Source organism: Miniopterus natalensis, chromosome 1 (assembly GCF_054644295.1).
Source record: "Miniopterus natalensis isolate mMinNat1 chromosome 1, mMinNat1.hap1, whole genome shotgun sequence".
Taxonomy (NCBI): domain Eukaryota; kingdom Metazoa; phylum Chordata; class Mammalia; order Chiroptera; family Miniopteridae; genus Miniopterus; species Miniopterus natalensis.
The window spans coordinates 59591400-59615482 of NC_142081.1; the positions used below are offsets into that span (position 1 = coordinate 59591400).

Consider the following 24083-nt stretch of genomic DNA (forward strand, 5'->3'; position numbering starts at 1 on the left):
TTCAACCGGTGTGCCACAAGAATTTTTAAAACATGCAATACTGCCTTGGCAGGGTGGCTCAGATGGTTGGAGCATCATTCTGTGCCCTGAAAGATGTCAGGTTTGATTCCCAGTCAGGACACATACCCAGGTTAGGGGTTTAATCCCTGGTCAGGGCGTGTGCGGTAGGCAGCAGATGTCTCTCTCTCTCTCTCTCTGTCCCCCCCTTCCTCTCTCTAAGATCAATTAAAAAAACAAAATGAAACATGCAATATCTGACTATTTAGTCAGAGGCATTGACCTCTTTTCCCTTAGACTGTCAAATTAAAAAATGACAACAGCCAACACAATGATAGCCGTCTGGTGTGAATGTCCTGTCTTGAACCATAAATATATGTCATATATAGAGCTGTATCTTACTGGTCATGCCACATAATAAGGTTGCATCTGTTCGTTAATTCTTGGTACTAGAAATCCTTATATACAACTATAGGCACCTGACTTTTTAAAAAGTCACTTTGGAGCAAAAAGGGTTAGACACAGGTCACCATACCAAGGCAACGATTCTCAACCTTTTTCATCTAATGACACACATAAACTAATTACTAAAATTCTGCAGCACATCAAAAAAAAAATATTATAATCTTTGATTTGACAAAAAATAGGTATATTTTGATTCATTCACATCAGATAGTTATTGTTGTGTTGGCTGTTGTCATTTTTTAATTTGACAATCTAAGGGAAAAGAGCTCAGTGCCCCTGACTAGTCAGGTATTGCATGTTTTAAAAATTCTTGCGGCACAGCAGTTGAAAATTGCTGTCCCAAGGCATTTGACTACGTCTCCTCTCTTGGATGAGCCAGGTGGATGAGGGTGTCATGTTCTGAGCAGAGAGCAGAACAGGAGTTTGGGGCCTGTCTGCTCTCCTCCCCCCTCTCAGGCTGGGCTATGGAGAGGTGGGGAGGAGACGGAAAGCCAGTGCATATCTCAGGCTGCTGGGGCTTTATTACATTTGCAGAACTGGTCTGCAGATGCAGCATAAGATAGAGAGCTTCATCCAGAATCACCCACCCCACTGCTGATTACTCTGGCAGCCTCACGCCCGCCAGATAACATCTTTAATATCCAGAGGGAAATGAATTCCCTCGCTTGGTCTGCCCATGTGGCCTTGCTTCTTGCCATAGTGAGTTTATCTGGCAGATCTCCCTCCCCTGTAAACAGGGCAGAAATTGTTCTTCCACAACTCAGCTTTTCATCATGAAAGCATCATCGAAGAGTCAGGGTCTGGATACTGGTCATTCCTTCTTTCCTTCCTTCCGCTAGTCAGCTTTTGTGGATGGCTTCTGCATTAAGAGTTGTGCTAGGCACAGGTTACATGGAGATGAATCAGGCATGAACCCCATCCTAGAACAGTGAGCAGTCCAGTGAGGTCAACATAAGAAACATGCAAATCTGTAGAGAAGTTCTGTGGGTTTATTTGAGCCAAACTGTCGACAATTGCCAGGAATCAAAATCTCAACCGATTGAGATAATGCTCCGGAGAAAGGCAGTTTTGCATCTTATTTTATACATTACAACGAAAAGAGGAGACATATGTAGGTTACACGAAACCCACTAGTGATAGATTAGGGAGGCAGGAGAAGGCGAAGCAGAGAAACCTCTGAGATTGGATAAAGTAAAATGATAGATACATACTTCTTTTACAAAGGTGGGTGTAGGATAGTTAACAGTCAACAATTAATTAACTCGGTAACAAAGGGGATTTGTGGTCTCAGCAGAACAGTGCCTGTGCTTTGAGGGGTCCGGAAAAGGAAAATTACTATGACATTTCAAAGACATGTTATTGTGGATGCAAAAAGACAATAGACAGGCTCATTAAGGTAAAGGTTGACCTTTGTCAGGGAGGATGCTGGCCTAGGACATGACTACCCACCATAAACTGCTTTTAGTTAAAACGTTTTAATTTCAGACCATCCTTTGTAGTTACTTTAGGTCTCTGAGTTTGTAAGGCCGCCACACAGACCCTCCCTGAGCTTTCAGGTTAGCATGTGGCCCCTTTTCATCCACGAGGTAGACAGAGTAGAAAGCAAGTCATCATGGAAGCAGATGTAATGGAGGTAACTAAGCTTCAGAAACAAAGGAAGGTGAAAAGATTGATACCACCAGAGGAAATGAATTACATTTCCTCCAAAATTAATTTAAAAAATATATATATCTTTATTGATTTCAGAGAGAGGAAAGGAGAGGGCGAGATAGAAACATCAATGATGAGAGAGTCATTGATCGGCCGCCTCCTGCAGGCCCCCAACTGGGGATGGAGCCTGCAACCTGGGCATGTGCCCTGACCAAGAATCGACCCCGATCACCTGGATCCTAGGTCGATGCTCAACCGCTGAGCCACGCCTGGCCGGGCCAAAATTAATATTTTTTCTTATTACAAAAGAAACACATGCTCAGTTCAGAAAAATGAGAAAAAATTGGGGGAAAGGGTATTAAAAAAACTTTTAATAATGAAAACACAACCTAAAAATAAAAGGCCAAAGTGAAGAGGCAATAAGTGTTTATTGAGATAAAAAAAAGAATTGCTATTGGGAAGCATTGATTCAGGCAGAAGCCCAGATATTATTATTATTATTATTATTCCTCCTCCTCCTCCTTCTTTAAATAATGTTCTGATTAGAACACAAAGTGACAAAGGCAAGGGGTATTTATGAGAAAGGGAAGGGGAAAATTATATCAATAGAAGGAAGACATCTCTATTGGAAGACATCTCTATTTGGTTAGATAAACTAACATGGTGAGGCTAATTCTAAACAGTGCTGTTAATTTTCAGTCCATAGTCAACAGTCCAGCAAACAGAATACCTCCTTTCTTGTTATCTTTGCAAAAAGTTCTTTAGGACTGCAATGTTGCTTTAGGCCCAGTCCAAAGGTTAATTTGCCCTGTTTAACATTCCAAAGGCTTGAGGCGTAAGATGTACCTCTGGAATGGCAGTTCAGGCTCAACTTATATTATTTTGAAGTGGCTCCATTTATATTATTTTTTTGCACATTGCAGCATTATTTTCAGTAGCCAAGACATGGAAAACACTCTAAGTGTCCACTGAGGGATGAATCAATAAAAAAGATGTGGGACATATATACAATGGGATACTACTCAAACATAAAAAAGATGAAATATTGCCATTTGTGATAACATATGGATTTTGACAGTATTATGTTAAGTGAAATAAGGCAGAGGGAAAGGACGAAAACTTATTATTTCGCTTATACCTAGAATACAAAACAAAAAGGAACAGACTAACAAAACCAAGCCAAACTCATAGATACAGACAACAGAATGGTGATTACCAGGGTAGAAAGAGCATGGGGGAGGGCGAAGTGGGTTGAGGGGGTCAAATATATGGTAATGGAACGAAATTAGACTTTGGGTGGGGAGCACAAAATAGAGTACAGATGTCAAATTAGAATCTTGTACACCTGAAAATTATATAATGTTATTAACCAACGTTACCCCAATAAGTTTAATAAAAAACTAAAAATTAAAAAACCCATTTTCTCATCACCAAGACAATTATAATTAGCCCCCTACTGTATTTCAAGAGGTATTAATTGAAATAAATCCTTAAGAATCAATAGGAAGCCCAGCTGGCATGGCTCAGTGGTTGAGCACTGACCTGTGGGTCACTTAGATTCCTGGTCAGGGCACATGCCTGGGTTTTGGCCCGATCCCCAGTAGGGGATGTGTAGGAGCCAATCAATGACTCATCATTGATGTTTCTCTCTCTCTCCCTCTCCTTTCCTGAACTCTCTAAAATCAATAGAAACATATAAAAATATATATATTTTAAAAAGAATGAATAGGAAGTATTGGTGAAGTGGATACCTCGCTGCTTTTTAAAAATTTATTCTTTAAAAATTGTTGACAATATTAGATGTCTCCCATTTTCTCTCTTTTTGCCCCTCTCCACCCAACCCCCACCCCTCCCCAGGCGCCTTCCCCATACTATTGTCTGTGTCCACCAGTTATGCATATATGTTCTTTGGTTAAGCATTTCCTGTCGTTCCTCCCCCCCCCCCCCCCAGGGCTCTGTTATTCTGTTCCATGCATCTATATCTCTGGACCTGCTTTGCTCTTCAGTTTATTGTTGATTAGATTCTACATATAAGTGAGATCATGTGATATTTCTCTTTCTATAACTGGCTTATTTTGCTTAGCATAATAGTCTCCAGGTCTATCCATGCTGTTACCTCATTGCTTTTAAATTATTCTTTACAATGTACATATATATTAAATGTACTCATATGTACATAATATCTCATAATTAAAAGGTAAATTAATATAATACTAATAAAAAATTTTGGGGAGGACTGATCTAGATATTTCAGCTGTCACTAAACTAAATTTTAATTTTTAAGAAGTGCTGCCCTGGCCGGTGTGGATCAGTTGGTTGGAGTGTTGTCCTGTGCACTGAAGGGCCTCAGGTTTGGTTCCTGGTCTGGGCACACGCCTGGGTTGCCAGGCTGGGGTGAGAGGCAACCAATGGATGTTTCTTTCTCACATCGATGTTTCTCTCTCTCTCACCCTTATTCTTTCTCTAAAAATCAGTAAGCATGTCCTTGGTGAGGATTAAAAAAAAAATCTATGGGCCATCGGCGGGCCCAGAAAAACCAATTAACACAGATTAAAAAAACCAAAAACCACAATAGCCCTGGCTAGTTTTGCTCAGTGGTTAGAGAATCGGCCCTTGGACTGAGGGGTCCCAGGTTCTACTCCAGCCAAGGGCACATATCTCAGTTGCAGGCTCAATCCCTGGCCATGGTCGGGGCGTGAGCCGGAGGCAACCAATCTATGTGTCTTTCTCAAATCCCTTTCTCTCTCTCTCTCTCTCTCTCTCTCTCTCTCTGTCTCTCTCTCTTTCACTCTCTCTGAAAAGCATGGGAAAAATATCCTCAGGTGAGGATTAAAACAACAAACCCCAAATGATATCTGAACCAATTTAAGCAATCAGAGGTCAAGTTTCAGCCTCACACAAATGTTAGAGTAATGAATTTCATTTACATTCTGGAAATGGAAAAACAGTTTATAACCCTTTCCCTGGTTAATGCAATAGTGACAATGTAAGGTTTAAGGTTTTTTTTTTTTTTGGCCCTGACCGGTTTCTCAATGGTTAGAGTGTGGGCCCAGGACTGAAGTGTCCTGGGTTCGATTCTGGTTAAGGGCACATACCTCGGTTGTGGGTGTGGGCAACCAATCAGTGTGTGTGTGTGTGTGTGTGTGTGTCTCTCCCCCTTCCATTCTCTCTGAAAAGCAAAGGAAAAAATATCATCTGGTGAGGATTAAAAAAAAACACAGATTTTTTTTTTTTTTTAGTCCTGGGGTGTGCATCTACGATATGAACTTTTAAATGCAGGGTAACAGTTTCTAAGAAGCTGGCCCTGGGGATTCAGGGACCTCTTGCGGCCAACCAACAATTTACAGCGGTACCTCAGTTTTCGAACGTCTCCCTTGATGAACATTTCGGTTTAGGAACGCCATAAACCAGGACGGAGATGCTTCGGTTTTCGAACACGCCTTGGAAGTCGAACATGCCACACGGCTTCTGCTGAGGGCAAGATCCTGAGGCCCAGCTGTCGGCTGTTGACCCCTCGGTTTTTGAATGTTTCAGAACTCGGTCTTCGGGAACGGATTGCATTCGAAAACCGAGGTACCACTGTATTTGTTCTGATTTGAACTGCGAAAAGCGCTATTGTCTAGTGTTTAGTAAACAGCTTGAATAAAAATGCATCAACAAATTAAGCCTAAATAAATGAAGTCGGAGTTACCAGAGATTGTTGAGGATAGGTGGGAAGGGGGTCGCGTTTTCTAGGTAGAGAATGGGTTGTTCTAGGCGGAAGCAACAGTAGACGCAAGGTAGAAAGATATTCCGGGAACAGCAGGTAACCTGGTGCGACTAGAGAGAAATGGTAACTCAGCTGGGCCGGCGGCGGGGCTTCCCGCTCCCGCACGGCCCCACTGAGTCAGCTTCTCGCCTTTCCCTCCGACTCTGTTCCCGCTTCTGCCCGTTTGCTGGCTCCGCCCCTCCTGCGCCCGTGGCCCCGCCCCTGGAAAAAAAGCTTGAGCGGGAGGCGCAGCCTAGAGCGGTCATCTCGCCGCGCCTTCCTAACTGCGCGGCGTGCTGGGCTGATGGCGCCGTTTAGTGACGTCACTACCATTGACAGCGTGAGGCGGCGGCGGCGGCTGCTGCCATGGTGTTGAGCGGCTGGGTGAGGGTCTGAGTTTATTTCCTGCAAGACCAGGGCGCCTTCAGAGGGCGTGGGGGGAGGCCAGGAGTTTGCGGCCGAGGGCGGCGGGTTTGTGAAGTGCAGTGTTGTGAGGCCGTAGGGGAGGGTTTGGAGGCCCAGAAACCTGCCTCCTAGATCAGGGCTAGGGGGCGTGTTGGAGGAGAGGCTGCTTCCAGGCTGGGTGAGAGGCGCGGTAGTTCGGTTCTGGGGGCTGGCGGAAGTCTTAGGATCCAGATTGGGATGAGGGAAGTTGGGAGCTCAGGGTCTGGACAAAGAGGTATCTCCAGGAGTTCGGCGTGCAGGTGGGTGGGCCACGCTCACGAATCTCTCTCCCCCCGCCCGCCTGCTCCCGGTTGCTCACGCGGGCTGCAGGTGCATCATGTCTAGACTGGGGGTCTTGGGCGGCGCCCGCTCCGGGCTGGGACTGTTGCTGGGCACCGCCGCGGGCCTTGGATTCCTGTGTGCCCTTTACAGCCAGCGGTGGAAACGGACCCAGCGCCATGGCCACAGCCAGCTCCTGCCCAAGTCGCTGGACGTCACGCAGACTTCAGAGCCCGGACGCCAGGGTAGGAGCTGGTCCCCTGAGGCCGCAGTCACGGCTGATGGATGGGCCTGTGATACAGGCTGCCTTTAGCAGAGCCTGTGGGACAGGACAACGGAGGCGGGTGCCTGAGAATTTCTTTCACCTTCTTGGAAAGCTTATTGAAAAGGAAAGCATTCTCCCTCTTCTGTTCTCTTTCCCCAAGGAAAGTATATTGTGAAAAGGCTGTTTAGCTTTCACTTTTGGTTCTGGCCACAGTAGTGCTATATAAATGTTAAAGATACTTGCTTAGTGTTGGGTGAGGTGTTTAATAAGTAGAGGAAGAGTTCAAAAGTAGGCAAAAGGAAAAACTGATCTTGTAGGAATTAAAAGTCCTGAGGCTTATGTGTTAAATTACTTATAAGAATGAAGGGACCTGGAAACTATTTAGTCCAAGTGTTTTTACTTTTCTTATGATGAAATCAAGATTAAGATAGATTGTGTAACTTTCCCAAAGTTGTCACAGAGCAAGTAAGAGACAGGATTGAGCCTGGTCCCCTGGTCCCCTAGACTTAACATAGCATGGGACTGCAAGTGCACTTTCTTGCAGCTGAAGCTGAATATGGGTGGAAGCCAGCCACAGCTGAAATATGGGTAGTGCTTTCAGTTTTGCAAAACTTTCATATTAAATTAACTCATTTGAGCAAAGCATCTACGGCTGGTTTAGACCTCACGTTCAAGGAATAGAGGAGCTTTCAGAGTATCTCACCCCATGTTAATTGGGAATGAGTGTTTTTTCTGATTACCAGATGCCAGGTGGTTTAGAAAAGTTAGTTTTAGAAGAGTCTTCAGAGTTATTTTAAATTGTAACTGTCAGCATTTCATAACCTGGTAGTAACCTAGTGTTAACAAGTGTGTTTTCTTTCCTTCGTTTTCTGTATGTTTTGTTTGTTTGTAATTTCTTAGCAGTAGTCGTTCTGCCAAGGTTGGGAGAAAATGGCCATGTTCCTAGGGATCTTTCATGCTCTACATTCTTGAGCACTGTTGGGTGTGTATTATAATATGGCCTAGGTTGTTTCTAGATTTAACAGATTTGTGCTTGCTGGAGTGTGGGTTCTACCTCCCTTGTTTCTTTCCTGTATTTACACTTTCCAGTAAAATTGCCTTAGGTAGCTCTGAGTTTACTAGCATTTACTGTTGGAGTTTACCTAGAGCTCAATTCAGGTCTTGGTAATGGTGTTTTTCCTATGGGTTTTGATGGGCTTTTTCCAGTGTACCTTTTCTCTCAGTAACTACCCTTTTTCTCTTTGCCCCTCTCTAATGATAGTATAAGAAGTTCTTGAGAGGAGCTCAGAGTTTTCTTTGCTATTCTTTGTGACATGAAAGATCAGAATTTGAGGGAGCTCAACTTTAGTTTTGCTGTGGGGTTGGTACTGACTGGCATTTGTGCATTATATACAGGCATGCCTCGCTTTATTGTGATTTGCTTTATAGTACTTCACAGATACTGCATTTTTTTAAAAACACACACATGTTTTTATTGATTTCAGAGAGAGGAAGGGAGAGGAAGATAGAGAAACATCAGTGATGAGAGAGAATCATTAATTGGCTGCCTCCTGCACGGCCCCTACTGGAGATCAAGCTGGAAACCCAGGCATGTGCCCCGACAGGGAATCAAATCGTGATCTCCTGTTTCACGGGTTGACACTCAGCCACTGAGGCACACCAGCTGGGCTGCATTTTTTTTTAATTGAAGGCAAGACCCTTCACCAACAAAAGATTACAACTCACTTTATTGCGGCACTTGATTTATTTCAGTGGTCTGGAACCAAAACCGCAGAATCTCCGAGGTATGCCTGTAGTCAGGTATAGGTTTTTCTTTTATTCTGGCAGGGCAGCTGTCTTGACTTTGAGGAACCTCACTCTTGCAAGCATTTTATATCATCTGCCATGGTGTGGAAGATTCAACGAACAGAAGGCTCTTGTTTGTAGATTGGGTTCTTGATGTTACAGTTACTTGGGACTTGTTAACAAGACTTAGCTGTGAACATATGCTTTCTGAGTCTTTGAAAATTGAACTCCAGTGAGAAGCAAGTGTTCTTGAATTCTAGGTGCAAGATCTTTGCCTCACTATGTCCCATGGACATCACTGTCTCCTGTCCTCCTTCCTTTAGTGAAGCCATTTCAGGCAGTCCCAGGTGAGGCTGGAGATGCTGTGGTGCTGCCAAGCCTTCCACGAGAAGGGCAGGAGATGGTGCTGGACCGCCTGGACTTTGTGCTGACCAGTCTGGTGGCACTGCGGCAGGAGGTAGAGGAGCTGAGAAGCAGCCTTCAGGGGCTTGCTGGGCAGATTGTTGGGGAGTTCCGGTGAGTACTGCAGCCTCCTCTCCTGTCCTGCCCCTTGCCCCTACAGCTTTTTCAGCTGAGCTGTGTTCTGGCCTTTGCTGTTTGTTTCTAAGGAGAAAGCCAGCTTTATAGCTTCTCACCTATTTGGCAGGGAAGCTGGCCTTGCACAAGTTCCTTTCTTCTTGTGGGCCTTTGTGATCTGTTGTAGAGGCTGAAATGCTTTGTTCAAACTCACCTGATCTGCCCTGGTCTGTCCAGGGAGCTGCCCTTGATCTCGTGAGTGTAGAGACCCAAGATTTTCTTTATTTCTTTAAAAAAATTTTTTTTTTAATTTATTAATTTTATAGAGAGAGGAAGGGGGGAGAGAAACAATGATTTGTTGTTCCACTTATTCATGCATTCATTGGGTGATTCTTGTATGTGCCCTGACCACCCACAACCTTAGCATATTGGACCACATTCTAACTACATTGTAACTGAGCTACCTGACCAGGGCCAAGACCCAGGATTTTCTTTGCTCTTGGCCCTTTAATGAGGAGTGGTAGTAGGAGGCTCCCTCATGGTGAGGGGAAAGACAGGCAGATGGTGCCTAGTGCCACCTTTTCAGATCCCACGTGGAAGAGAACCAGAGAGTGGCTCGGCGACGAAGGTTCCCGTTTGCCCGTGAGAGGAGTGACTCCACTGGCTCCAGCTCTGTCTACTTCACGGCCACCTCGGGAGCCACATTCACAGATGCTGAGAGTGAAGGCGGGTGAGTCATGTCTCCTGGAGGCAGTTGTGGCTCTAGCCAGGTTACATTTTGTGAAAGCAATGTTTATCAATGGAAAATTCACACCAAGCTGCTATAAGTAATTTTTCGAACAAGGTAAGGGTATAAATAAATTCAGAACAGTTGAAATAAGAAAAACCATCCACCTGTGTCATCAAGCCAAACAGAAATGTTAACAGTGGTTACTGCTTTCACCTGTTATTTTCCTCTGAGTAGGTTTGTTTTTTATATAGTTATTATATATTTTTTATTTCCCTATAACATTAATTGGGCATTTTCCTGTGTTATCACAAAAACTTTATTTCCTTCACTGAGTATGTTCCCCTTCCCCTGGAAGTTCTCTTCCCACAGGGGAGGCTTGCTCCCTTGTCAACTTTACAGATGGGAGGTGACTGTCCTGAGTAATTGGTGGCCCAGCAGGTCTGACCATAGGCCTTGCTGTGAGACGGGGCAGCAGGCAGGAGTCTTGTGGACAGCCTCCAAACTTGGTCAGGCTAAAGCTTTTGATTTTAAACTACTAGTGGCATGAAGTCTGAACACCTTTGTTGCAATGCCTGATGTTGACATGGCAGGACTGGCCCTTGTTTGCTGCTAGCTCAGTGATCCAGGTGGTCTGCATGAGGTCTAGAGGCTAATCTCTGGTGGCCTCTGCTGACCTCCCTTCCTCAAGAAAAAGATTGGTGCAGAAAATCCCCAAGCCTTCTGTTGGGTCAGAATGTCTGACTTAGCTATAAATGGCCAGTTAGGATGACCTTTGCAGCACTGTCCCTCTTTAGCTAAAACACCTCATCATATTAACTACTGATTATTCTTTCTCTGACAGACACTGTACTAAGCACTTTAGAGGTATTTTCTCACTCCTCACAAGGATCCTGTGGAGTAGGTGCTGCTCTTCGGTTTCTCAGAGCAGACTTGAGGCTTAGCAAGATTTGATGCCTTGCCCAGGGTTGTACAGATGCCAAGTTCAGGCTTAGCCAGGCTCATCTGCAGGGGTGTGAGGATCTGTGATCTGAGGAATGGCTTGGTCGTCAGGGCACTGAAGAGCCTTCACAGGAAGAAATGTCCCATGCAGACCTTGGGAGTTCTTCCCATTGACTAAGAGCTGCCACAGCTCACTGCCCATAGTAGTATAGTATGTTCAGTACATCTTACTCAAGAGATTTCAGCCTCGGCCATTCTCTTGCCTCTCATTTGGCTTTCTAAGAAAATTAAGAATAATATTACTCTTTTTCTATGTCACTGCCATTGGGCACTTGTGCTGGATTTGATTATTGCTTAGATGCCTCTTGAAACAAACGAAGTCTTGCCCTGGCGGGGTGGCTCAGTCGGTTGGAGCATCATCCTGTACACCAAAGGGTGGTGGGTTTGATTCCTGGTCAGGGCACATACCCAGGTTGTGGGTTCAATCCCAGGTTGGGGCACTTGTGGGAGGCAGCCAATCAGTTTTTCTCTCTCCCATCAGTGTTTCCCTCTTTCTGCCCCTTCCTTTTTCTAAAAATTAAAAAAAAAAGTGAAGTCTTGGTAGAGCTTTAGTCCTCCATTCATGGCTACTGATGCCTGGGTTGTCTGATCCCTATTGTCTGTATTCTCAAGGGTTAACGAAAGTGGTCCTTTTCTGTTCAATTTACCTAATAACTCTGGGCTGAGAGATGCTTCCAGTGGGCTGTTTTAGAGGAGGGGCAGAAAGGAAATATTTGACACATCTGGATTGCAAGGACAGAGTTGTTGATAATGGGCCCTGAGACTTGAGGAGCGTCTTTATGCAGCCAAGGAAGCAGGTCACTTGGGCGGGGAATTGATGTTTGAACTTTGTAAGAGGGTAGAACAGGAGAGGTCACAGCTCTGCCCAAGATCAGCATGTAGAACTCAAGGCCCTTGATGATTTTTAAGAAGTTACACAAACTTCTGTGGGCAGTGAGAGCCAGAGTGTTTAACCAGAGAAGCTTGTGGGTGCTCACTGGGGCTCCCATAAGGGGCAGGACAGGCCTCCCTGCCACCTGTGATGGGATGAGAGGAAGGGTGGCTTTCTTAATTATAGCTCCAGTAGGCTCAGCCCCATGACTGATCGTGTGGCATGTGGAAGCCAATGGAGGCATATGATGTAAGACTGGTTTAGCTGGCTGCCATCTGGGGCAGTGACCATAGTGAATAATTCTTTTTGCCATGATCAGTGCCATATAGGTCAAGGGGAAATTAAGAGAGGAGACCTCAAACTCTGCAGTGACTTTGAAAATGTGGGCCCCAGGGAAGGAGTGCTTGTTTGAGGGATGAAAGGATAAGAATATTTGATGGGCCATTCAACTTCACTGAAAGCTGTAGTCCCTTTTTTGCCCCAAATAAAATAGCAACTTTGAGTTCCCAGAGGACCGACTGAATGTGGCAGAAGCAGAGTCACTGTGTGGGGTCTGTGAGCTCATTCCCTGAGCATTGTAGCAACACAGCGTTAGTTCCTTCCTGTAAAAACCAAATTTGCCCTAAAACACCAGCCCCTCCAACAAGCCTTCCCGGGCATCCCAGCCAAGAGGGATTGCCTGCGACTTCATCTCCTTGAGCATTTATCACCTCATTTAGTTTGGTGTTATCTTCCACACCACTGAGAGTATCTCAGGGTCAAGGTCCATACCTGCTTGTATCTGAATACTTCAGCTCAGCCCCTCTAATGGGGCGTAGAAGTTAAAGGAAAGAAACTTAATTGCCAGGAGGGAAGATATGTGTGAGTCTTGATCCCTCAAGGAGTAGAGTAGGGTAGCTCTGGGCTCCTTGCTCTGAGGGAGCCTTGGGTCCTTAACCCACTGTGGGAACATTGTGTTCTACCTGAGTGTAAAGATCCAAATGGCCTTTTCAAAGGTCCCAGCCAGTCCCTTGCTGATCTCAAAAGCTGCAGGACTTGTTAAACAAAAGGGCCACCGGTTGCCTGGCTGGGTGTGGCTCAGAGGTTGAGCATTGACCTATGATCCAGGAGATCGAGGTTCTATTCCCAGTCAGGGCACACGCCCGGGTTGCAGGCTTGATCCCCAGTTGGGGGTGTACAGGAGGCAGCTGATCAATGACTTGCTCATAATTAATGTTTCTGTATCTCTCCTTCTCCCTTCCTCTCTCTGAAATCAATAAAGATATATTAAAAAAAAAGGCCACCCCCCCCCCCCCCCTCTCTCTCTGGTGGATTTCTCGAAGGACTGGGTTGGTCCAAGAGGTATGAGAACATGATTTGAATATAGGGATGGCAGCCAATGTAGCTCTGGCAGCTCTGGCACTTGATCAATTTCTTCTCAAGCCCTGGAAGCCCATGGGGCTGATGTCAGTGCTCACTCAGCAAGTGTCAGCTGCCCACTGCATGCCAGGCAGCAGGCCTGCAAATTAGTGAGGCAGAGCGCCTCAAAGTGGGGCTGAGGTGCAATAAAAAGCCTCCTCAGTGTGCCAGCCTTTCTGGAGCCTCCCTGTCTTGCAAGGCTCTACCACTTCTCACTGTGGGTGGCAATAAAGCTCCTCCTGACCTTTGTCCTTGGCCTTTAGGACCCAGAGGGATTGAAAATTGTAGGACTTTTCTACTGCCTTAGTAACCTGGAGAGACTGCTGATGACCATGCTCTAGCGTAAGAGAGGCGTCCCTCCTGGGAGACTCCTGATTTGAACTCCTTAATTGGCCAAGACAGCCTTCAGTCCAGCAGGAAATGGGGTTTCTCCTTTCTACCAACTGGAGGTGATGAGACTCAAGTTTTCCACCCCAGATGACCCATTCACCCATTTGCCTTCGGGCCTGGCTGGGCTGTGTAGGGGCAGGTTGTTGTCCAGGCCGTAGGAATCGGGTTGGGAGTTTCTCTAGGATGCCCCTGTGTGGTCTCACTCATCACCACCCAGGTTGATTATGAAATCTGATGCCACTTTTCCTTGTCCTTTTAATTTCTAAAGTTTTTACTGAAAATTGCTAGAGGGGAAAGATACTTGGATAACCTCTTAAAAAGCAGGGTGAAATTAAGAAGGTTTTAAATACCTTATAAGTTCCTAGAGTAAATGTTTCTAGGGCCCCTTCATTAGAGGATTCTGGAAGCTCCTCTATAAAGCAGCAGTCAGCATGGATTACTCACCTGGTACCTTCTAGATGGAGTCTTCTTCCTTGCCCTTCTGGCTTTCTGGCCTACAGCATTCAGCTCCTCTCTCTCCTTCAGTTCTGTTTTGCTCCAGCAGTAGGGATCCTTCTCCTATCTTTCATTCCGGGATGGAGGCAGGCTTATCTCTAAAGGCCTTCCGTGTTCTTCAGAACCTTCTGGCTTACAGAGCCTGCTTTTCCTTCACTCAGTCCGGAGGACTCTCTGGTGTCTGATTCTGGCCCCTGGAAATCCTATCTTCTCCCCTGATGTTTTTGTCTGATTCAGTTGGCAGTTAGGAAAAAATACCCTAATCAGCTACTGGTAGAGGCCATGATCTGAGAGAAACTTAGCTTTCTCTTCATTGGGTGCACCAAGGTTGGGGCTCCCCAGGAGACCACTCGCTTATGGTGCCCCAGAGATACCTTCCCAGGGGCCTCTGTTTGCATCTTTCTCCTCTCCTGCTTCTAGCTGCAAATGGCCCTCACCCCACCCCCAGCAATTCCAAAGCTTTCCAAGGGCTACTCCTATTGTAGTTTAGGTTTGGTGGCTGACTTGGGATAGAGAGACATGTTGACTTGAGAAAGAAAAAATGTGGATATCTGTCGCTGCCCATGGCCTCAGAGGCTGGCACCCACTCATGTTGGTTCTGACAGGTGTCTTTGGCTGATAAAGCAAAAATAATTGACAAACCCTGAGCCTGGTGAGCCATCTAGCTCAGGAGATCAGCTCCACCTACATTAAAGTTTTTCTCTTTTTAAAAAAATTATTTGATTTGAGAGAGAGAAAAATCGATTTGTTGTTTCACTTTAAAAAAAAAATCCTCACCCGAGGATATTTTTTCCATTGCTTTTCTGAGCGAGTGGAATGGAGGGAGGGAGAGAGAGAAGGAGAGGGAGACACAGAAAGAGAGAGAGAGAGAGAAACATCGGTGTGAGAGAGATACCTTGACTGGTTGCCTCCTGCATGCACCGCTACCGGGGCCAGGGACTGAGCCTGCAACTAAGGCACGTTCCCTTTGCCGGAATCAAAGCTGGGATCCTTCAGTCAGCAGGCCGACACTATAACCACTGAGCCAAATCAGCTAGGGCAGTTGTTCCACTTACTTATGCATTCATTGGTTGATTCTTGTATATGCCCTTACCGGGGATCCATCCTGCAACCTTGGTATACTGGGATGGCACTCTAACCAACTGAGCTACCCAGACAAGGCTGAAGTTTTATATTAAACATTCATTTCTTTTTTACTTATAAGACTATATGCTCACTAAAGCATTCATATTAAAAGATAGAAAAAAAAAAATAGAAAAATAATTTCCTTAAAAATTTTCTTTAATCCTCACCTGAGGATGTTTTTTATTTTTTATTTATTTTTTTTTTAAGACAAAGAGGAAGGAGAGAAAAGCATTGATGTGAGATAGAAACATCAGTTGGTTGCCTCCTGTACGCACCCCAACCAGGGATCAGACCTGCAACCTGGGTATGTGCCCTGACTGGGAATTGAGCCCGCAACCTTCTGGTGTTCGGGATGACGCTCCAACTGAGCCACCGGCCAGAGCAACGATTTTCTTTTAATTCTTCTACCCTGAGTGGTAGACTGGCAACATTTTGGTACATACCTTTCTAGGCTTTTCTTTCTTTCTATTTTCTGGCAGACTTGGTAGTAGCTAAGCAGGGGGTTCTCATAATGGCCCCTGACTGTCAGAGCACCCCGAGTTGGCCACTCTTCTCCTAAATCATTTTCCCAGCCCCTAGTCCCCATAGGAGGTTTTCTCTAGAGGATTAATTTTTGCCCACAAGTGGGGGAATGGTTCTTACTTGGTGCTCTGGACAAGTGTGATGGAGTCCCTCTTTGTGGGTAGGGGACAGACCCTAGGGCTCTAAGGCTGAATTATCCCCTACTTTGACCCTGTAACTTACATTTCTCTGCCACAGTTACACAACAGCTAATGCTGAATCTGACTATGACCGGGACTCTGACAGGGAGAGTGAAGACGGGGAAGATGAAGTGAGCTGTGAGACCGTGAAGATTGGGAGAAGGGATTCTCTGGACCTGGAGGCAGAGGTGGCTTCAGGCCCGGTTCCCAGAGCCCTGGAGGCTGAAGGCTTACCTGGCCTGGAGGATGTGCTGCCCCTCCTGCAGCAGGCTGACGAGCTGCACCAGGGCAGTGAGCAGAGCAAGCGGGAAGGCTTCCAGCTGCTGCTCAACAACAAGCTAGCGGTGAGGCTCCAGCTGCCTGCCTGTCCACCCTCTCCCTCCCTCCCTCCTGACTCCTAGGGAACAAGAACAGGCCACTGTGGTTATTGACCTGCAAAGTGACATGGGAAGGTAAATGAGGGTGAGATGGCTGGTTCTGCACCTTTCCTCTAGGGTTGAGCATCCTCTTCCAAGGGGCTAAATGCTGCCCCTAGGCCCAGACGGTGTGGTTCAGTGGTTGAGCGTCAATCCATGAACCAAGAGGTCATGGTTCAGTTCTGGGTCAGAGCACATGCCCGGGTTGTGGGCTTAATCTCCAGTAGGGGGCATCCAGGAGGCAGCTGATCAATGATTCTCTCATCACTGATGTTTCTCTCTCTCTCCCCCTCTCCCTTCCTCTCTCTGAAATCAATAAAAAATAAAAATTAATGCTGCCACCAGGGCCCTAGGTTTATGCCTGCTCTAGAGCTTCCTCCTGCAGGCAGTCCTCTGCCTCTTATACATAGTACAAGAGCTCCACCTCTCAGTAGAGGGAAATGTGGAGAGAACTGGAATGTCCTTTTATTTCCTTTGAGGCAGAACCCAAGCTGCCTGTCTCACTTGGTTTCCAACTCTAGGGTTTTTTTGTGTTTTTTTTAATATATCTATTGATTTCAGAAGAGAGGGAGAGAAAGAGATAGAAACATCAATGATGAGAGAGCCATTGGTCAGTTGATCAATGCCCCCTGTATGCCTCCAACTGGGGATTGAGCCCACAACCTGGGCATGTGCCCTGACTGGGAATCGAACCCCGATCTCCTGGATTCTAGGTCAGTGCTCAACCACTGAGCCACTCCTGGCTGGGCACCACCTCTACGGTTAAGTGTGTAGCTCATTTAATCAAAATTCCCTTTTCTTCAAGTTCACTGCCAGAATTTATGCTCACCCAAGTATAAATGCCCCCAAAGTTAGAATTTTCCCTTTTTTGTGGGCACTACTGCAGAGGGAGGGCATTGTGGCTAGCAGATACTGTAAAGAGGAAAGGTCAACTCCAAGATGTAACAAGGCACAACAAAAGAAGTCGTGCTGACACAATGAAATAAAATGTGAAAATGCCCAAGAAAAGGGAGGTGGTATGGGGCTGGAGGTCTATGCATAAAACTGGTATAATGTCAGCATCTGTAACACTAGCTTGGAAACTCAAATGTAGGGTGTGGAAAGGCCAGAGTCCCACTTCTCTGAGTAAGAGGGGCCTCCATCCCTTTCTCTGTTTGGTCTGTAGTATGGAAGTCGGCAGGACTTTCTCTGGCGCCTGGCCCGGGCCTACAGTGACATGTGTGAGCTCACTGAGGAGGTGAGCAAGAAGAAGTCATATGCTTTAAATGGTAAGTGTTGACAGGTTGCTGATGGGAAGGTGACTGACTGATTGTGGGGGTGGAGCTAGTCCATCTGCTTGGGGTCCAGAGAAACCACCAAGATGCAGACTGTCAGGGCAGCTGTGGCTCAGTTACTCACTAGGGACAAACTTGAACTCCCAGGGACCCCTGCTTCCTTGATACAGAGAACAGTCTCTGCTTTTCTGCACATCCTTGTGGTTTGAGCATCACTAGTGCACACTTTTAGGAGTACTTGTATCATATAAGCCCTAATTCTTTGTTCTCACTCCCCAAACACAAAAGAGGGCAAAACCTCCGTTCTTAATCTGCACTTGATCTTAGCCAAAAGGCCGAGAAGCGATCCGTTCTTAATCTGAAGAGGTTTTTTGCTGTGGTTTAGGACTCTGGTTTCAGTTATGGAGGTTGTGAGGCAGGTGTGGTAAGAATATGAGTGGAGTATATTTGTTGAGCTCCTGTAAGTAGTTTGGGAGAATACTGCTAGGTTAGAAGTCTCTGGGATCTACTTAGCAGCTCTGCTGCCAAATCTGTGCCCTGGGGGATAGGGTGCATCTGACTTACACCAGGCTCAGGGCTCATCCCTCTCTACCATGAAGTCACTGAGAATCCTGGGACTTTAAAAAGTGACTGGCCCAGCTCTGGCTGGTGTGGGTCAGTGGTTAGAGCATTGGCCCGTGCACTGAAGGGTTGTGGGTTTGATTACCGGTTAAGGGCACATACCTGGGTTGCAGATTCGATGCCCAGCCCCAGTGGGGGTGTGTGCAGGAGGCAACCAACCAGTGTCTCTCTCTCATGTTTCTCTCCCTCTCTCCCCCTCCCTCCCTTCCACTTTCTCTAAAAATCAGTGGGAAAAAATATCCTCAGGTGAGGATTAACAACAAAAAAAGCTACTGGCCCGGCCTGAGTGACTCAGCTGGTTGGAGCGTTGTCCTGTGCACTGAGGGGTTGCTGGTTTGATTCCCGTTCAGGGCACATGCCTGGGTTGTGGGTTCGATCCCTGGTCAGGCGTAAGTGGAAGGCAGCCAATTGATGTTTCACATCAATGTTTCTCTTTCCCTTCCTATCTCTGAGCATGTCTGAATAAAAAATGACTGGTTTTGTGGGGACAGTGATGTGTCCTGCCTATCTACAAACCAGAGTCATGCACCCTCAGTGGGCTTCCAGATCTTGTGGTTCAGTTACCTAAAGTGGATTTGTCTACTTTCCCACTTTTAAACGTATAGCCTTGCAAATGTTACTGAATCTTTGATAATGTAGAATCTGACGATTCCTCAAGGTCATTGTTCTAAACTTTTGTAGAATTAGCAAGCTGATATAAAAAGAACAGGCCAATTGAGTCAAATGTTTATTGTTATAGATCTTCAGAAAAATCCCTGGAAATTTTAACAAAAGGTACTATTGTTTGCTTCTCTCTTTTTAAGTTTCTGCTTTCCCATCTAAATTTCAAGTGAGGATTCTGATCAGCTTTTGGGGTTTCTGGTATCAACAAGAACCTTTCCTTTCCCTTTGGTCATTGACCAGCTCTTACTAAGAACAGCCACAGCTAGCACTGGCCTGGTTTCCTGAGTTTAGCATCTTGCACAAGTCTGTTCCTGCTCTGGGACTCCAGCTTTTCACAACCATCCTTGCCAGGTCTAAAGTTCTTCATTTTGTTCCAGCTCTAGAGGCTGGACAACTAGGAGGCAACCATTCTTTGGGATCTCAGGCAATATCTGTTCACCCCTATGTCTAACTTGGCAGGAGCTATTTCTTATTCTTCACTATTATTTTCCTAGCAAGACAGTACTTTAAAGGGGCAGAGAAAAATCCCTTAAGAGAAAATGTCCCTCATTGGTGGGAGCATCGTCCTTCTGTTTGGAATGGGAGATAGAGGATTCTCACCAGCCGTCTTAAAATGAATTTGCTGCATATACAGCATGCCGTCATTACTATCACTCAAGGATGAAGAAACATTTCAGATTGGCCAGTGTGCCACCTCAACACATTACTTTTGTTCCACTTTCTCAATGTTCCCTTCCAGGCCTTCTCCATTTTAATCAAAGAAGTCCCATTTTTCAGGGTGCTATTATCTCCATTGTGTAGGCATAATGGTCATCTGGAGGGCTCCAGGCTCCTTGTCACTCAAGGGGACTTGGCAAGACCTTTCACGTATTTAGGCCTCAATTTCTTTGTTAGTTTTGGTGTCTAGAAAACTTGACTAAGTGAAAGGTCACCTCTGGTCATACTTCAGTTCATTTGGCTCTGATGAGTTTTGGCCTAGAGCTGTGATTAATGTTTTTGGAACAAGGATCCTTTTGAGAATTTTATCAAAGCTGTGGACCCTCTGCCCAATAAAATGCACATGTACCTAAAATTTTATACAACTTTAGAGGGATTCATGGATACCCTGAAGTCTATCACAGACCCTAAATCAAAAACTCTCCAGGGTCAGGTCTGTGCAGCAACTTCAGATTGGCTTTGAGTCCTTTTCTATTTGAAGTGCTGTGAGCACATCAGTGGGTATTGTAAAAACAAGGTAGCTGGGACAGCTGACGACAGAGATTGGGAAGGTGAGGTGAAGCGGAAGTCATCCCTGAGAAGCTCCTTGCAGCTTTTCATTCTGTTCAAGTTCACAACTATTTCCAAACAAGTCCAGGCTGGGTAGGCATTGGTAAGAATTGGAACAGTCCTTCCTGAAGCCCCTTTAGGAAGTGTGCATGGGAGCCCTTGTCAACTCTGGATCACTTTCGTCCTACAGGAAAAGAAGAAGCGGAGGCCGCTCTGGAGAAGGGGGATGAGAATGCTTACTGTCACCAATGGTAATAACACCTTGCAGGGTCCTGTGAAGAGCCAGCATGGGTTATGTGGAGGGGGTGGAGCTCTGTTGTTTCTGCCCTGGCCACGAAAGCATTTGCCATAAGAACCAGGAGGGGGAGCTCTCGCCTTTAATTCCACATGCCCTGCCCTACCCCCAGCTGGGGGCCCAGGGAAGTGTTCTTTGTGATGTGCCTTCAGGATGAAGCAAGGGAGAGTATACAGGCTTTTTTTCTTTCTGTTGGGGCTTGGAGAAATGAGCAGCTTTGTAAGTCCATCCCATCTACAAAACTTGTGGGTTCTTGGATCCCCAGGGAGGCTGGTATAATTTGCAGCTCCCCTCTCCTGCACAACCGCTTTCCCCTAGCTGCTATCCCTCGCTGGTGGTGGGCTTTGGCTTCTTTGCTTGGCATGCATGAGAATAAGGGGATGTGTGTTCACCCCCAGGAAGTTCAATAGTCAATTTATTAGCTCACAGAAACAACAGCCCTGTTTGTGGTCTCATGTGGGGCAGAGTTCCACCAATTTGCATGGGTCAGGGCCAACTTGTGTCCTGGGGCCTGGCTCTAGCACCTCAGAGTGTTAGTGAAAATGTTCCTTTCCTTACCTCCCCTCTTGCTTCCCATATCTGTCCTCAGACTGTGAGCTGAGAGAGGCAGCTTCTCTATCTGTTGCTGAAATTTTATCTCTGCAAGGCGTCTTCTCAGAGGCCAGGTCATCAGAGTTTCTAGGGTGTCAGGGGTGCTGCTTCTCTGTAGCTCCTGGACTCCTAAGAATGGAAATTGGCTTCATGCTTTCTTAGGTATTCTTGGGAAACAGCTGTTTGGGCTAAACATGGAAATGAGCCTCTGGAAGTACCTGATACAAATACCTCCAGATAGTTAATGAATATATGAAAAAGCACCTTGGGCCTTTCGACACTCATTTAATGTCAACTGTACTTCTGGAAATAAGGCTGGATAAATGGGGTAATGAGACCTTTGTTTTTGAAGACAGAAGATGGGAAGGTGGCTAGCTTTGTTCCCCTGGGAAGAAGGATGTGGAAGGAGAGGGTTGAAATCAGAGGCCTTTCTTCCTCTGCTCCTATTGGTTCCCAAGTTAACATCAGAAATTCCTAGAGTATCTCACCCCAATTTGTCTTAGAGTAGTTTACTAATGGTATACCTGTATACGTCTAAGGCTAATGAAACCTTTTATTGTCTGCTCTGGAGACAAAAAGCAATGTACTCAGGTCTCTTACCCTTTGATGCTGATTATTAGAGAACTGCTTTTCAAGTTTTTATGATACCTATGGCTGTACTTACTATGAGGGGAAATTTGTTACAAATTTGGACCAAGACTTTGCCTAAATATTAAGATTTACTATGGAAGACCCAGCCTTTTGGTACTTAGTATGTATACTTTGGAGCGCCTACCAGTTTGCAAAATAATATGCATTGGGGCTACAGGTCTATGAAAAGACGAATTATATACAGATGGAAATGATAGTTTCAGCTCTAGTTGAGGGTGCAGGGGCAAGAGGCAGTGCCATTAGTCCATGGGTGGAAAGCCCCTCCCTTGTCCCTGAGCTTGCTGCTGCTTTCCCCCTTAGGTATGCAGTGCTTTGTGGCCAGCTGGCTGAGCATGAGGGCATCCAGAAGCGCATCCAGAGTGGCTTTAGCTTCAAGGTGAGAAGCGTCTCTTCTTTCCCTTGTGCTGTCCATGTTCCCTGCTCTTTCTAGCTCCTTGCAAAGTGTGTTCCTACCCCCTCTATGACTCACTCCTCTTCCCCTTATCAACTCTGGTGTCTAATGTTAGTTTATATTTACATTTTCCCACTCAGGAGCATGTGGATAAAGCTCTTGCTCTCCAGCCAGAAAACCCCATGGCACACTTTCTCCTTGGCAGGTGGTGCTACCAGGTGAGCTAAATTCCAGGCCTTAATATAAGGGCCTCAGTTTCCTGTGACACTGATCTCCTTGCAGTGAAAATTTGGGAGCAGGGGCCTCAGCCTGGCTAAAGGACCATGTCCTCTTGGTCATGTTACTGTGATAGGACCCAGCCCTGTTTAACCGAGTTTGTTTTCAGTACAGAATATGCAATATTCCTAAAAATTCTTGCTAAAGAATTTTTATTCACACCTTGATTTTTTGGTGGCAGGTTGCGCACCTGAGCTGGCTAGAAAAGAAAACTGCCACAGCCTTGTTTGAAAGCCCTCTCAGTGCTACTGTTGAGGATGCCCTCCAGAGCTTCCTAAAGGTATCAGGGGAGGAAGGAAGGGAGGGGGCGGACAGCAGCCAAAAATGCCTGGGTGATCTTGTTTTTCCTAAGGACATTATTGGGTTTCTGGTAGGGGGCAATTTTGTTTGCCTTTTCTATGGGAAAATCAGAACCACTTGGAGAGCTTATAAAAAAATTAAATCCCCAGACCCACTGTAAATCAGTCTCCAGGTAGGGGACTAGAAATCTCTAATATACTTCAGAGCTTGACTTGAATTTGGGGAACACCTTACTGAAATGCCCTCCTCCTTCCTCCAGGCTGAAGAACTACAGCCAGGATTTTCCAAAGCAGGAAGGGTGTATATTTCCAAGGTAAACTCACCTATTTCAACACAAATGAAAAGTGTGTATGTTGATAATACTCTGTTAACTCCTAAAAGCATACCTACTTATCCCCTTCTAGTATCCTGGAGGTATTTCTCGCAGGTTTTCACTGTTGTCTCTTCTCAGTGCTACAGAGAACTAGGAAAAAACTCTGAAGCTAGACAGTGGGTGAAGCTGGCCATGGAGCTGCCAGACGTCACTAATGAGGTAATGCTTTTAAGAGCTTTTGTAACACTGGGTTCTATCATTGAGTCATCCCTGGACCTTTTCAAGAAAGAAAATCTTCCCACAAAATCTTATTTTCCTAGAAAAGAGTCTATACTTTTGCATGTAGGTGCTATGATAACAGCTCAGAAAGGAAGCAAAGGACCCTTCTTGGGTATCAGTGGTTTGGGAAATGTTGGCATAGATTTTGGGTCCTAGTCTTGTTCTCTTGTCTCCCTAGGATTCAGCTTTCCAGAAGGACCTGGAAGAATTGGAAGTAATTTTAGGACACTAAACACATTTCAATGGCCTTCATGACTTAAGAAATACCACTACTTAAGGGGGATGAAAATCAGGTCTGTCTTCCCTTAGGCCTTGCTTAGATCAGGAAATTGAGCAAGACTGGGTAAGGGAGTATCCTGACTCCTGATCTAATCAGTACCTGCTACCATTCCACTGGTTAATTTATTCTAATCCCTTAATTAATCTGAAATTGGGGAGGTACTTGAGACCTGGGTTTCTGTTGTATTCTCCCTTAAGTGAATTCTTGAAAAATCAAGACTTGTCCTAGGGTTGAGTGTGGGTAGAGAACTGAAGGCTGCCTTCAACTGCTGGTAAGGTGAATGAACTTCAAAGAGCTATAGGAACAAAACACAGAACTTGTACTCTCTAATCTTTTTCACTGAATAATATTCAACACCAGATTATATAGTCCTAAGATCACATCCTACCTACAAGGGTAAAAGGAAGGCTTGGTAGTCCATGGATATTGCCCTCTTCTCACCTATCATGTGGATTCTAACTGTGATCCTGGGCTGAGGGGCTGGACCACTTGACTTCCAGTCTTGGCTGCTTTTGGAACAGTAGCAGTGCACAAAGTTTATGAGACTGTGAAATGATGATCTGAGGAGTTGCCTGGAATATATTTTGGTACCAACTTAAAATAAACCAA

At 45.6% G+C, this 24083-nt stretch overlaps 1 protein-coding gene across 3 annotated transcripts; it reads left to right on the forward strand.

Moving 5' to 3' along the window:
* Positions 1-6164: 6164 nt before the first annotated feature.
* Positions 6165-23561, forward strand: RMDN3 (regulator of microtubule dynamics 3). Of its 3 annotated transcripts, XM_087822247.1 has the most exons (13): positions 6165-6231; positions 6634-6828; positions 8957-9149; positions 9736-9879; positions 15917-16202; positions 17440-17542; positions 20289-20349; positions 21936-22011; positions 22167-22244; positions 22484-22582; positions 22862-22915; positions 23054-23134; positions 23373-23561. In XM_087822247.1, the coding sequence occupies exons 1-13, from the start codon at positions 6165-6167 to the stop codon at positions 23424-23426; spliced, it is 1491 nt and encodes a 496-aa protein (XP_087678373.1). In that variant the 3' UTR covers positions 23427-23561. The 3 variants fall into 3 exon arrangements, with proteins under 3 accessions (XP_087678373.1, XP_016075899.2, XP_087678369.1); XM_016220413.2 differs by lacking the exon at positions 23373-23561 and having other exon boundaries at positions 6179-6244; positions 6635-6828; positions 23054-23366; XM_087822243.1 differs by lacking the exon at positions 6165-6231 and having other exon boundaries at positions 6635-6828.
* The last annotated feature ends 522 nt before the right edge of the window (positions 23562-24083 follow it).

Coding starts and splice junctions, on each gene's coding strand:
- RMDN3 (XM_016220413.2), top strand. CDS start 6,642: ATGTCTAGACTGGGGGTCTTGGGCGGCGCCCGCTCCGGGCTGGGACTG. Junction 16,203..17,439: donor TGCTCAACAACAAGCTAGCG/GTGAGGCTCCAG, acceptor TTTGGTCTGTAG/TATGGAAGTCGGCAGGACTT. Junction 22,916..23,053: donor GAAGGGTGTATATTTCCAAG/GTAAACTCACCT, acceptor GTCTCTTCTCAG/TGCTACAGAGAACTAGGAAA.